The sequence below is a fragment of the Ammospiza caudacuta genome, chromosome 4, assembly GCF_027887145.1.
Source record: "Ammospiza caudacuta isolate bAmmCau1 chromosome 4, bAmmCau1.pri, whole genome shotgun sequence".
Lineage (NCBI taxonomy): Eukaryota > Metazoa > Chordata > Aves > Passeriformes > Passerellidae > Ammospiza > Ammospiza caudacuta.
Window position 1 is genome coordinate 54687727 of NC_080596.1, and position 13089 is coordinate 54700815.

Here is a 13089-nt window from a genome sequence, read left to right on the forward strand (position 1 = left end):
TTTCCTCCTTTTTTTCCTTAATTTTATTTTGTGTCCCTGTCTCTTAAATAATGTAATATACAGAAGCTTTGCTTCATTTGGTAGAATGTGGCTCACAGCTGAGGGCAGTCAACAAAGAACAGATCAATTCAGCCATTTTTATGTTATAGCTTACTCTGGATATTTAGCATAAAGAAAAATAGTTATTACTGTTGAACAGAGAATTTTAAAAAACATCATGGAGGAATGATGCTGTCGTGCATAGAAATGGGAAAATGTTTTAAAAAGAAAAATAATGTGAAAATGTCTTACTTTTACATGAAGTGCAAGGCAATTTTTCTTTCACAAGATAATCAGTAAATTTCAATCCAAAGCAATTATGGGTTAAGCATTATGCAAAAATCCTGCTGATTTAACAAAAATGCTAATAAATGCTAAATATGAATAACCTGTAACATTCCTTTCCTTCCTCCCCCTCAAAAGCATGAAAATGTATTTTGGTTTTGCACAGCTGTTGAAATTTGACTTCATTTTAGATCTGTCGTTTCTCTTGTGTGTTGTCAAATTACTTCCTTTTTGAATCCTTGTCTTTTGTAACTTTCTTTTCCAAATTTTAGAAATTTTGCTGCCTCTTTCCCATTTCCTGTGCAGAGAAAAATCTGTTGTGTTTAAGTTTCAATAAGAGCTTCTTTGAGATCATAGGAGAATTTGGTGATAGTAGTTGTGTCTTCTTATAGCCTAACTCATCCCAGGTCTTGAACACCTCTAGAGGTTCTTCTGTAGATAACGTAACCGCTGGTAATTAAAGAGAGGGGGCTTGGGAGGAAAAGGTAACAACTCATTTAATTCAAAGGCACATTAGGAAACGATTATTCCTGGGAGTTGTTTCTCACAAAATAATTCCTCCAGTGGGGATGTACTGAGAATGCTTCTGTGGTGAGAAGTCCTCCCTGCAGATGAATATTTTGGGCCGTATTAGTGGGTACCACTTCAGCTTGGGGCTGAGCTGGACAGCCCAGCAGAGCTCATGTTAGAAGGGGAATTAGTTTCAGGATTTCTTGATTTGGCTCTGGGTCTCCCAGCAATCAAATCTCCTGGCTTTTATTGAGGACTGTGCGAATTCTCTCCAGGTGAGACAGAGGAGAGAGGCACTCCAGCATCAGCTGTTCTTCGCCAGCTTTTTTAGAAAAGCCTGAACCTCACTCAGGTTGTTTAGTGCTAGACACACTGCTACTTGCTTGATTGTACCACTGAACACCTCTGAAAATCTTTGAGAAACTTGAATGGAAAAGGAGAGGGTGGGTGCTTTGTTTGGTTTGGGGTTGTTTTTTAAAAATCTGGTAGACTTTTCAAAACTACTTTTTCAGCAAGAAATCTCTGCATTCCTTACTAATCCTTCTTCCCTTCTTGTGCTTTCTCTCTAGAAATATTTGATTTTTACCTTGTGTGTATCTTATGCTTGTGTATACTTTTTTTGTGTTTCAGTACTTCTAGTTCCAGTACCATTAGGGTCTTTTAACAAAAGTAATCAAATGGAAATCCTAATGTTTCCCCTTAATTGCTGTTGATCAAAGGCTGTAGCAGCTGTGGCCAACATTCATATTCAGATTCATTTTGCTTGCTTTTAAGATCATAGTTAAAGAGTAATTTCATTGTCTGTTCCTAATTTATATTAACTTTCCTTGTTTCAATCATTTGTTTTGGTAAGTAACTGTTAGAGGCATGTCTTCTCTCCCCTTCCCTCCAAATGCCATGCTATAGTGGAGTAAGTAGTTGAAGTTTGAGGTGATCTGTTCCCTAACCCATCCTGTAAATATCAATGCTAACAACAGTGTCTTGTGTTTTTTTTCTTTTTCTTTTTTTCTTTTTTTTTTTTTTTATCAATGTGCTTCTTCCTGTGTGAATAATTATGTGTCTAGAAACAGCCATGGAGTGATTTTGCTGTACTGAATGGGGGAAAGATTAATAGTGACATTTGGAAGGCAAGTATATTGTCAGATTTTAGAACCTTTACTACTATTACCCTTGTTTTTTTGCATGGCAGTGGCTGTTTTCCCCTTTTATTTTTCCATGAATGTCATTCATAACCTAGGCCAAAGTGAGTGGGGGTATTGCTAGGGATGTCTAGCTCACAAACATGCTGCCTTTTCTATCTTTCCACTTGGAATGGATTCAGTCTAAGCTAGCAGGGCAACTGCCATGATGTAACAAATAAGATGCCTGCACTGAATGAAATGCAGCTTGAGAAATATTTATATATATATATATGTATCTATATATGCATGCCTCTTTTCAACTTCAGCCAGAAATACTATCGCTTCTTTGCAGGGAGGATTTAATTTCCCTTTGAGATAAGAAATAACATGATGGTGTACTTAATACTGTTATAATAGTATTAAAACTATACTAATAGCATTGCCTCTATCTCTAGGACCTGCATGCAGCCACTGTGAACCCAGACCCAAGTCTGAAGGAGTTTGAAGGAGCAACTTTACGCTATGCCTCTTTGAAGCTCAGGTACAATGACTTCAGAGGGCTCAGTGGAATGACCAACTCTGTTTTGTGTTGTGCTGTAATTTTCATATGATTTTAAGACTGATATTGTTTTGTTTTGTTTTTTTTTTTATTCCACAGAAATGGTCCACAATCTGATGATGATGATTCTTGTAGCATCAACAGTGATCCGGAAGCCAAGGTCTGTATGAAGATCCACAATGGCATAACAATTAAAAATCTAGCATTTGTAAGCATAAACTTCCAACGTGCAGAATGTCTCCTAAGTTTTGAAATTAAGTGTGCCCCTCCTCTTGGCACAATGTGGATTGACCATGCAAGACTAATTCCATCAAAGGAGTTAGCAGATCTAAAGCTTCCTTTGGTTGGGTCAGGCAAGTGTGACTTATTTTGAAATCATGTAAGCCGGGAAATTGGATTTTAGAGCTCAAGATTCCACTGTCCAACTGTAATAACTGTCCTCTTGCACGACTGAGTGTCTGAGAGAGAGCTCTGGTTTTTATTATCTCTAGATAGTTTCCAGGCGCATTCAGTGACAGAATTTGCTCTTTATTTTCAAGTTTGTCCTTCTTTAAAATATTCTTCCTTTTTTGTGTGTCTGCTTCAACTTACAGCTACTAACAAGGAAGTTACCTTTTAGAACAAGAAACTTCATTTTTTGGAAGAGAGAATGCTACTTTGAGAATGCACTTCATAGAGAAAAATTAGGCCATTATGTGACAAAGCACCATAATTAAATCAAAGCTTTTACTGTTGGAATCTAAGGGTTTTGAGGAGAAAGAAGCAGCAGAAAGTTTTGTATGCTTGCATATTTATCTTCAGATTTGCCTTGTTGATAGTTTTGCCTTCTGCTTGCATCCATTATTAAGGGTGTATATAAATCTGTATAATTGAAAATACAAGTAATTTAAATAAGTATTTTGGCTGTTCCATACAGCTGCAGCAACTGACAGGATCTGAAGCTATTTATTTGCAGGAACAAATATGTATGTATGATACAGAGTTGATAATTTTAATAGCCTTATGATACATTTTAAGAGAGAAAACAGACTGATCATGGCACCTAATTTTCTTTGTCATCTTGATTATTTGGCTTGTGATATTTAATTGAGATGTAAATAGTTGTACTTTGCTTGGCTCACTGGTAGTTTAAAAACAAGTGCTAAATTCTGAGCACAGTAAATGGAGCTGAAGGAGTGAGAAGCTTTAGGTTCCAGTCCTGAGAACAATAGAGTTGTTCCTTTCATGATGAACTTTATGGTATGGAAAGCTTTAAAGGGAGACAGTTTTTTGGTATGTCTATGATTTTACCAGGTGATTTGCACTGAGTATTTTTTGAGCTGTTCCTGCATGGAAGACCATGGCAGTAGTTTTGTGGACAAATAACTTGTGCCATCACTTCCCTTCCCTCTCTCACTTGCTGTTGAAACTTCACTTTTTTTGGATCAGGTTCCTCTCTGGTGTCTGTGAAATGGGGCAGTGCCAAAAGCTTGTCGTCTTGTGTCTATCACAACTGGTTTTGTTTTACCAGTTCAGGTAAAACTATGCTGATAATGCTTATATACTGAGCACTGAAACAGTCACAGAAGTGATTGAGAGGAGCAAGACAAGAAATAGAGGAGAAACTAGACATGTTTTTGCCTTTTTAAAAATCAGTTGGTTCAAAGCACCTTGCCTGATTTCTGCCCAATGCAGATGCTGTGCAGGGGCAGCAGTGACCCCAGCAGATATAGTGTGGCTGGCTGCAGGTGAAGCTCACCAGTGCTGACACTGATTTGCAGCAGGAGAGGCTGAGGGCAGAGCTGTTCAGTGCATCTGACTCTGTCCCAAGGACGGGGCACCTATGGCCATATCTCACAGGAATGGCAAGTGGTCCAGAAACAGCAGGGGCAATCTTCACCTCTGGAAAATGCTCTGAGACTTTTATTTCTCACATGGTTGGGAAGGGGATGGGGTAGGTGGATTCCTTGCTAGTCCATTTTACCCCAAATATGAAAGACTGAAAGATGTCTGATAGGCTTTGAAACAGATGACTTGAAAAAATCAGATATTTTTAGCCTTTTAGGCTCTCCCCTGCCATATTATCTGCCTTAACTATCTTTGATTAAAGCTTGTTTTTGTGGGGCAGCAAGCACAGATAAATCTTTTGTCTTCATTTTATCATAAGAAAAGAGAAGAAATGGGGTTTTTTGCTCATTAAACTATCTATTGGAAGAATTTGTTAAAATGAACTTTGTTAGAGGTGTGTTAGAGATCTTAAACCTATTTGAATCTAATTCTTACATTGACCAGTACATTTGTGAAAAAAAAACAGTTGTCTCTGTGGCACATTTAATGCTGTACTTCAGCAAAGGGAACCGTGCCACCTTGTGGGAGGCTTTAGTAGTTCTCCCCTAGAGAGTCAGCTTCTGCAAAGATTGAAGTGCTGCAAAAATGCCTGCTTTGGAAAAAGCATGTAATATGGTTAACGTAACGGTTGTAAGAAAAGTGACTTATGCAGCAACCCATTTAAGTGTCATAATTATCAGTAAAGAACAAATGTTTCTCTGTGTGCTTTCTTCACGTGCTTAAGATGCAGTTCATGGTTTCATGTCCGTGGTGTCTCGGTCAGGTTACTGCAGAAGGTCACAAAGGAGAAGTGGAAAGAGGAGAATTATTACCTCCAGCTTCTTGATATCATCCATTTATTTCGGTAGAAATTTCTTGAAGAGATGGCTTATTGTGCTTGATGAGGATCTAATTCTGCATGTGAAACATGCACAGCTAGAAATGAGTTTTGGATTGGTGCTTCCCAGGAGACAGATCGTAACCTTCCTGGTTAATTTATAGAGCAATGTGTGCCTTCCTAATTGAGTTTCAAGGAAGGCAAAAGATGCTTTTAGCAATCCCAGACTGTAAATTCTTCTGGGTTGTCTTTTTTTTCATTGTTGTAAAATACAGTGTCCCTATGTAAAAACATAGGAAGGTGCTAAATTTTTTCTTTTGTCCATGTATAGAAACAGAACCTCTGGGAAACCTGTCACTGTCCCTAGGAATGGCACAGATTTTCAGATTCCCTATCCACATTTGTCTGCTCAGCAAAGCTTCACTTTTCCAGCCTCACTATTTTAGAGCTATTTAGAGCATTTTTAGCTATGTCCATTATCTAAGAATGGGAAGAATGTGTTTAAACCCGTGCAAGTCCTAGGCATTTACTCCAAAAGACTGTTTTCTGCTTTAGAAACCAATAAATGCTCTGGGTCTCAAAGGAAGAGAATGAGACTGTTTCCAAGAGAGAGCATCAAGAGATGTTGATAACAAGTATTTAAATTTAGTGATTCACCTGTAGGTGAATGAAAACACAACTTGAAGACATGGAAAATGAGTTGGTGATAAATTTCTGGGGATTACCTGGCCTTTAGGGTTTAACCAGATGGCCTTTGGTAAGCTGACTTGTGGCTGTTGTGAAAGTGGCCTGTAAATCAAAATAATCTATCTAAGCACTATCAAAATAATTTTACAAAATACTGTGCTCCCCAAAGATTTAATATCCATATCCTGACTGCTTTTCTTACTATAGAAGCAGAGGTATGTGTTTTGGAAACATTGTATATTTGCTTCTTTCTGGTTTTTTCCAGAAGAAAACCTCCTGCCTAGACACAGGTCAGTGTGTATCTGTGGGGATGGACATGAATCTGATTTCTGACCCAAGTGAAGACTTAACCTGAGAGGAGCTTTTGCCATGTCCAGCAATCCCAAGAAAGTATTATTTTCTTACAGTCAAAGCAGCTTCTAAATTCTTGATGCAGGCAGGGAGTATTCAGCATTTTCCAGCAGTCCACCTTAGCTGCATTACAGTCTTCTTATGAGCTCATAGAATGCTGCAAAAAGCCTCAATTCAATTAATTTCAATTAATTAAATTTGAGGAGTTTATTCCACCTTAAGTCTCTTTTCAAAATTAGATTAAATCTAAAAGAGAAATAGGATATCTTCAACAGTTTTTCTTCCAAAGTGGTATTTTTGCTTGGTTTTTGGATTAGGAATTTGTTTCTTTCAAAACAGTCTTTTGTTTTCATTCCCTAGGAAATAGCACTGGAAGAAATTTTTACCTATTTCTTTACCCTTATAAGGGAATCACAGTGTATTAATTTCAAGTTTCTTCTTTAAGTGTTTTTTGTGGGGCTTTTTTTCTGCTTTGACTAGTCTTCCTGACAGACTGATTCAAGTGTAATCTGCCATTCCACCTTTGCAGCTCCTGGGTAGCAATGGTGAGTGGTGGAAGAGGCTGTTTCTAAACTGGGTTGTTGTTCCTGAATTTGGCTGTTTGCCATTAGCAGCACCCTCACATCTATAGAGCTGCTGCAGGTAAATTATGCAGGTGCTTGAAAATGTTCTGCTTCAAAAGCAGCTTTAGAAACAGGCAGCTAAAGCACTAAACTACATATCCTCAATGATTTATTTTTTAAATAGTCTTTCTCATGTTGTGCATTAGACCTTTCAGAGAATATGTTTCGTTGTTCTTTATCTCTGTGAATGATAGTCATTACTATTGACATCTGTTGTATCTTTAGGTAAAAATTCCTAATGTCCTGATGTGATGTACATCATAATACAGATTTCAGGCTAGAGGATATTTGCTTCCACCTTGTTCCTAAATGGAGTCTTGTTTAATCAAATACGAAGATAAATTCAGGGCAAGGAAGATGCAGCATTTTCCCAAATCTCATGGATTTTACTTTATAAGGGCACTCCAAGTTACAGTATGGGGTTTTTTTGTTATACTATATGTAAAATATAAATATCTGGGATAACATTGGTTTCTCTGGGTGTGGATTGAAGGCACTTGAGGTGGTAGTTCATGTTCGGACTCAGGTGTTGATTATTCCTTATCAGTAAAACAGTCTCACTGCTGTGAGTTCAGCAGCTTTTCATTAGAAGGCACAAAATGGCTTACAATCTCTTGTTACAAGGTCTTTTAAGACTAAACTATCCAGTTAAGAAAGGACACCTAGATTATTTTCCCTTTTAACCCAATAACTGATCCCAAAGGGCCCACAATGTGGACTTTTCTGCCCAATTACAAAATGCCACCCAAACCCATGAGGAAGAAGGAAGAAGAAGCATGAAGAAGAAACCCAGGATGACGACACCCTGTGCCCTCCATCTTGCTTCCATCCACAACATACTAAAAATCCCAAACCCTAAATTTCTCATCAAGTGATACACGTACACTACTCTCTATAATCTATTTCACACTTCTGTGGGCTCTAGTCTATCTTGAAGTCTAGGAAACTTTCTCCATGAATGAGGGTCAAAGTCAGTGTTCCCCTGGGCATCAGGGCACCCCAGAGCAGAGAGAGAAATATTCCCAGTGCCCTGGGTTTCCACAGGATAATTTCCTATTTTCTCAAGCCATTCAAGATTATAATGAGATCCTGCAAAATATTACATGTCTTTCACTCCTAGGAATCCCATGTATCTCTGGGATCTAATTAATTGGGAACTTAAGACGCACAATTAGGACATGAGGGCCCAAACAGTAGGAGGGATATTGAGCAGACATTTTACTTGTAATCGTCCTTAGAAAAATACCTCACAAAGCCATTCCTCATGTGAAAGACAATGGAAACTGCTTGAATATTTACCACTATTTTACAGGTTCATAATGCAAGAATTACATCTTGAGTTTGGGGGCATTATCAGGATTTGTTTTGTTAAGATGCGCTGTACAAAAGGTTTGCACTGGGCTGGGAGATTTCTGCAGGATTGGAAAAAGAGAAGATAAATCATAGGAACACCTTTGTTTCAAATCAAAACAAAAGATCTTCATGGCCAGTGAAGTTCCAGACTTAACAGTAGCTGTGTCTGCCACAGGTGTGTTGACCAGGAGTTATTGCTGGGGTAAGTAAGAACAGAGGTGCCAAGTGTATTACAGGAGGATGGCTGATGCAGGTGGGAATGATGTGGGTCCTGCTTTGTCCTTGGGACAGTCACTGCCTTTGCCATGAGCGGCCAGGTTGTGTGGGCACTTTGGGTGCCTGCCAGTGACCACTGTCCTTGTGGGGAGGCAGCTTCCCTGGCTGCCAGTCTGGTGAGGTGACACTGGAGGGAGCCTTGCCTCTGGAATTGCAGCTGTGGGACACCCAATATGCTGCTGTGGCCTCTCAGGCATGGGATACTAGGAAATGCTGGCTACGTTTGAGAAAGCATGAATATACCTATTATAATTTTATTTTTATTAGTGATGTTGTTTCTTCCATGGTGGCAGTTTCTATTGCTTCACCAGGTCAAAGTGCCAGTGTCCTCTGCAGTACTTTTCTAATGGAGGTGCACAGTCCAGATTTTCTTGGCTGGAGTCTGTGTACAGCATCTTGCTGTGTACAGCCATATAATAAACTGTGGTGGTTCAGTAGAACACAGAAAACCCCAGGCCGCTGATCTAAGCAAAAAAAAATTTTTTTTTCAAGAATCTTCATTTTCTAATATTTTAGTGTTGCTTATTTTAGTAGTTTTTAATCACAGTTTATTCACTGTTTTATGGTGCCACACGGTAAAATTTTCGTGGGCCAGCAGTACTTAGGGTGTGATTGTTGAAGGAACCCTCAAGAATGGACAGAAACTGGGAGAAGCAGCAGCTCATCACACTCATGTGCCACAGGCAAAAAGTTTCTGTGGCCATTGTGCAGCCCAATGGATTCTGTCAGCAAGCAGCTCCCAGTTCAGCACAGCTGGGCTGGTATTGCTGGCACAGCTCCCTGTCAGCCCTCCAGCAGCTTTGCTGCTGCAGTGCACAGGTAATCCCAGCTTGCAGCCCTTCATGCTCCCCACTTGAGACCAGCCATTCCTCCTCTAAAACAATCTATGCAGCCCCTGCCAGCTTCAGCTCTGGAATGGCCTGTTGAATGTGAATTGCCTCTTGAATGTCTGTTCATCCTATTGCTACAAAATGAACTGACAGATATTTTTGTATTTCTCTTCAATTATTTACATTACCTTGCCAGTTTAGGGCAGCTCAGGGAAATAGCTTGTTCTAGTTTGAAATGTTACAGTGTTTACCATTCCGTGGCATAGATATTTAATGGAAAAAAAGTGCTGTTTGTATTTATGTGCCTATATAAATGTGTATATTTATTTCTGTTGAAAATTGCACATACACATTTTGAAACCTGCATGATACAAACTTGGTGAGTTATTTGTCCATTGTGGACTAGCTGAAAGGTGCAATTATGGAGGAAATTCATTTAAAAATCAATTAAAGTAGAATATTGAGTTGAATGACAGAGCAATATTTAGATAGCTCTAGCCAGCATGTATATTTATTTTTAGTTCTACTTGTAAATTTTACTTTAAAAAATGAGACATTTTCCTTGTCAAAATTCTCTGCACTTCATCCAAGAGAAAAGGGATAATATTTATCTCTTAAGAGATGTGAAAGCATGAGATGTGCTTCATTGTTGCACATAATGCATTATTCCATATGTTTGGAAATTATGGCTCCATGGTGCTTCAAGGAGACAGCATGACAGTAAATGGGTCCTTAAATGTGGGCGGTCCACCAGGGCTCAAGATTTCTGGGCTCTGGATTCATGTTTATTTGAGTCTTTTTTGAAAAGCAGAAATCGATCAATAGTGATTTAACTTCATTGACTTTTGATCCTGTGGTAAACATAATTTCTGCAGAAATCAAATTACTTGTAATAACGTTCCTTCCAAAGAGACTGAAATTCTCACTTTAGTGAAGCTGGAAGTTTTTTATCCATTGATTCATAAGGTCAAGAGTTCACTTAAAGGTTGGGAGCTCTTCAGGGGTTTTTGTTTCCTTTAAAATTTGGATGTCATGCATATTCCCTTTGAAATTATGCACCACGGTACTAAATAAAGTACTGCTGATGGCATCAGAAACACTTATATATCTGTCAGCCTGAAGAAGAGCATACATTGGGAAAATACAGCATTTAAGGTTAAAGTTAATAAATGCAGAGCACTAGTTCTAAAGAAATGGGTGCACACATTCTTTATGCTCTAAACTCCTGCAGGGCTTGTCTCTACTGACAATGTGTGTATTTGTGGGGGTCACCTGTGTGTGTCACAGAACAGCAAAATCTGCTTATCTGAGTTATCCTAACAGTTCAGTTACTCTGCAAGATAGACCTGAGTTTGAACATCCTTTATTAGTTTCTAGTGAAAAATATGACTGCCTTTTCTTAAATGAGGAAGCACAGGTTTTATTTCACTGTACTAAAATGAAGCCCAGCCCAGCCTTGACTCAAAGCAAAGTGTATAAACCCATCCCTTTAGGATCTGAAGTCAAGGTATCTGTAAAGCGTCTAAAGTGAAAACCTCTCTTGCTAAGACTAGAGAAAAGAATAAGATGATTTTAATTTATTCTTCAGAAGGAGCTGTTAGAGAATGGTAGGGTCCATTCTATTTTTTGCTCAAATGACTGGATTTTAAAAGATCTTGAACCAGCACAATGTTCCTGCAACATTTTCTTGCCTTGGTAGAGCAGGTTTGACCTCTGGCTGTAAGCCAGGGGGAACCACTGAGACAAAAGTATTAAGCTCAAAACAAGAGAGGAACTTTTGTGATCCTACACATTGAAGTCTGCAGGTCTGGAAAAATGAGACTGTAGTGGCTTGGAGAATGAGTAAGGGACTGTGAGACCAGAAAATTGGATACTGACCTCCTCTAAAGAAGTAATGTATTATAAAGGTTATTTTATAGTATTTGTGAAGTCACCATATTTAATTTTAGGGGAGTTTAGTTTATAGTCATCTGCCTGAAATAGCATTTATTAGTGATTTGTGAATTCTGTTGTGACCTGAATACTTCTGTCCTTATTTTTGTATTTCATGTGCATTTTCAGTAATTCAAGTAATAAAAGATTAACTGCAACAGGAAGCTGGAAATGTTGAAAGGTCTTATTAGTTGTTTTTGATTAAGCATTTTGAATTTTTTGTAGCTAAGAAGTTTTATTTGACATCTGTGAATATTTCTTTGAGAAAGTAAATGCACTGCCGTCTATTCATATCAATTAAATGAAAGTGCTTGTTCATTAATTGCATAAGTTCTTTTTATTCTCTTGTTACTCTTTGATCTTCTATAGTGTTTTCATCTGAAATCGATGTAATCTTTCTTGCTGTGTAGTAGGAAAATAAACTGGAACATACTTCTTCCTCAGAATAGAAAGATGTTATGTTATGCTTCCAAAGCACAAAATAATATGATAGGTTTTTTTTAATTTTCAAAGTATCAAAGAAAATGCAAGTGAAATCTTGGTTGGCTGCATTATAAATGGTTAATTATGTGACCTACATGCTGTGTCTCAGGCACAAACCTGCTCAGTGGTCTGTGATAAAAGACCTTATTAAATATTGTAGTGATTTACATGTCTGCAGGCAGATATAACCTTTAGAAAGGAAAAATGTAAAAGGAAACAAAGGGAAACTACTAAAAACCATCCTGTGGGCTTGGAAGTAGAGAAGAAATAAGTAGCACATATTTAAAGCATCAAGGCAAACATTCTCTTAATGCAGATCTGTTCATAGTGGCTGCCAACAGCTGTGTAATGTGAAAAGCAATCTGTCTGTGGTCTGGTAATGTGCATTAGTTGTTGTTCTCAAACTGGTGCTCTAATTCACTTTCACCCTCTTGTGGGATCTTTTCTATCCGCACCTTTATCCAGCTTCCAACACTACTCTGCCATAGTCATGTGCACTTGATCTCTTGCCCTCTTTTTAGTAGGGAATTGTATTTGCTTTGTCTTTCTCAGTTATTTTATTTTAATTTTCTTTAGTGCTACATGCTTAGCACTGCATGAGGCAACAAGTAGAGTGTGCATTTGCTTATGGTTAGAACTTTGTCAGAGCTCTCTGTCCCTGCCAAAGCTCCTTCCAGGGTTCCTCTTGGGAAAGCTGCTGCAGAGCAGGACCTGCCCTGTGGTGAAAGGTTTGCAATGCCAAAGAGCAAACGGGATCTGTGGTTTGTCCATTTCTTCAGTCCTAAAGTTCCCCAGCTTTAGGCAGTATTTTGGATCAGAACTGCACTGCAAGAAAGGTTTACAGCTCTATACAGAGTTCAGATGACAGCATTTATGAGTTTGGTTCTTAGGTTACAGATCATTAACCCTGAAACATTAATTGGATTTGCAACCATTTGAACATAGGTTCCCCAGAACTGTAAAACCAAGCAGCAATACCTGTGGTTTTATTTTTGTTCACCTGTCTTTTCTTGGGCTAGTGTGTGATAAGGTGGATTTTTTTAATCTGTATGTAACTTCTTTGTACAATGTCCTGTGTAGCCAGTCAGGAAATGTGAAGTGTCCAGTCAAGATGAAAATACAAAATTATTGGCTTACCATGGTTTAAGTGACACTTTCATTCACTTCTCTCAGCCATGCAGTATTTGTGGTAATATCTTTGATCTTCCCAATCCCACACGGCAATGTTTGCACAGTATACAATTCCTAAGTATCTTTCAGCCTGCTGTATTTATCAACTTCTTTTGTTTTTCTTTGCCAGCTCTTGAAAAGAGTCAAGCAGACAGCCTGACCAGGCACAGAAAACTTACTCTAAGAGAGAAAATAAATTAGATAGACGACTGTAAGACAAAAGTTG

General features: G+C 38.3%; 1 protein-coding gene across 7 annotated transcripts in view; it reads left to right on the forward strand.

Moving 5' to 3' along the window:
• APBB2 (amyloid beta precursor protein binding family B member 2) overlaps positions 1-13089 on the forward strand; it is a 163731-nt gene that overhangs the window by 101390 nt on the left and 49252 nt on the right. For 4 of the 7 annotated variants that reach the window (XM_058803109.1, XM_058803111.1, XM_058803107.1 and 1 more), the window contains 3 exons: positions 1899-1961; positions 2411-2496; positions 2614-2674. In XM_058803109.1, the coding sequence (XP_058659092.1) occupies positions 1899-1961; positions 2411-2496; positions 2614-2674 (210 nt within the window). Of the gene's footprint in view, positions 1-1898; positions 1962-2410; positions 2497-2613; positions 2675-8364; positions 8375-13089 lie in introns of those variants that run through there. The other 3 variants (XM_058803112.1, XM_058803113.1, XM_058803114.1) reach the window with 2 other exon arrangements.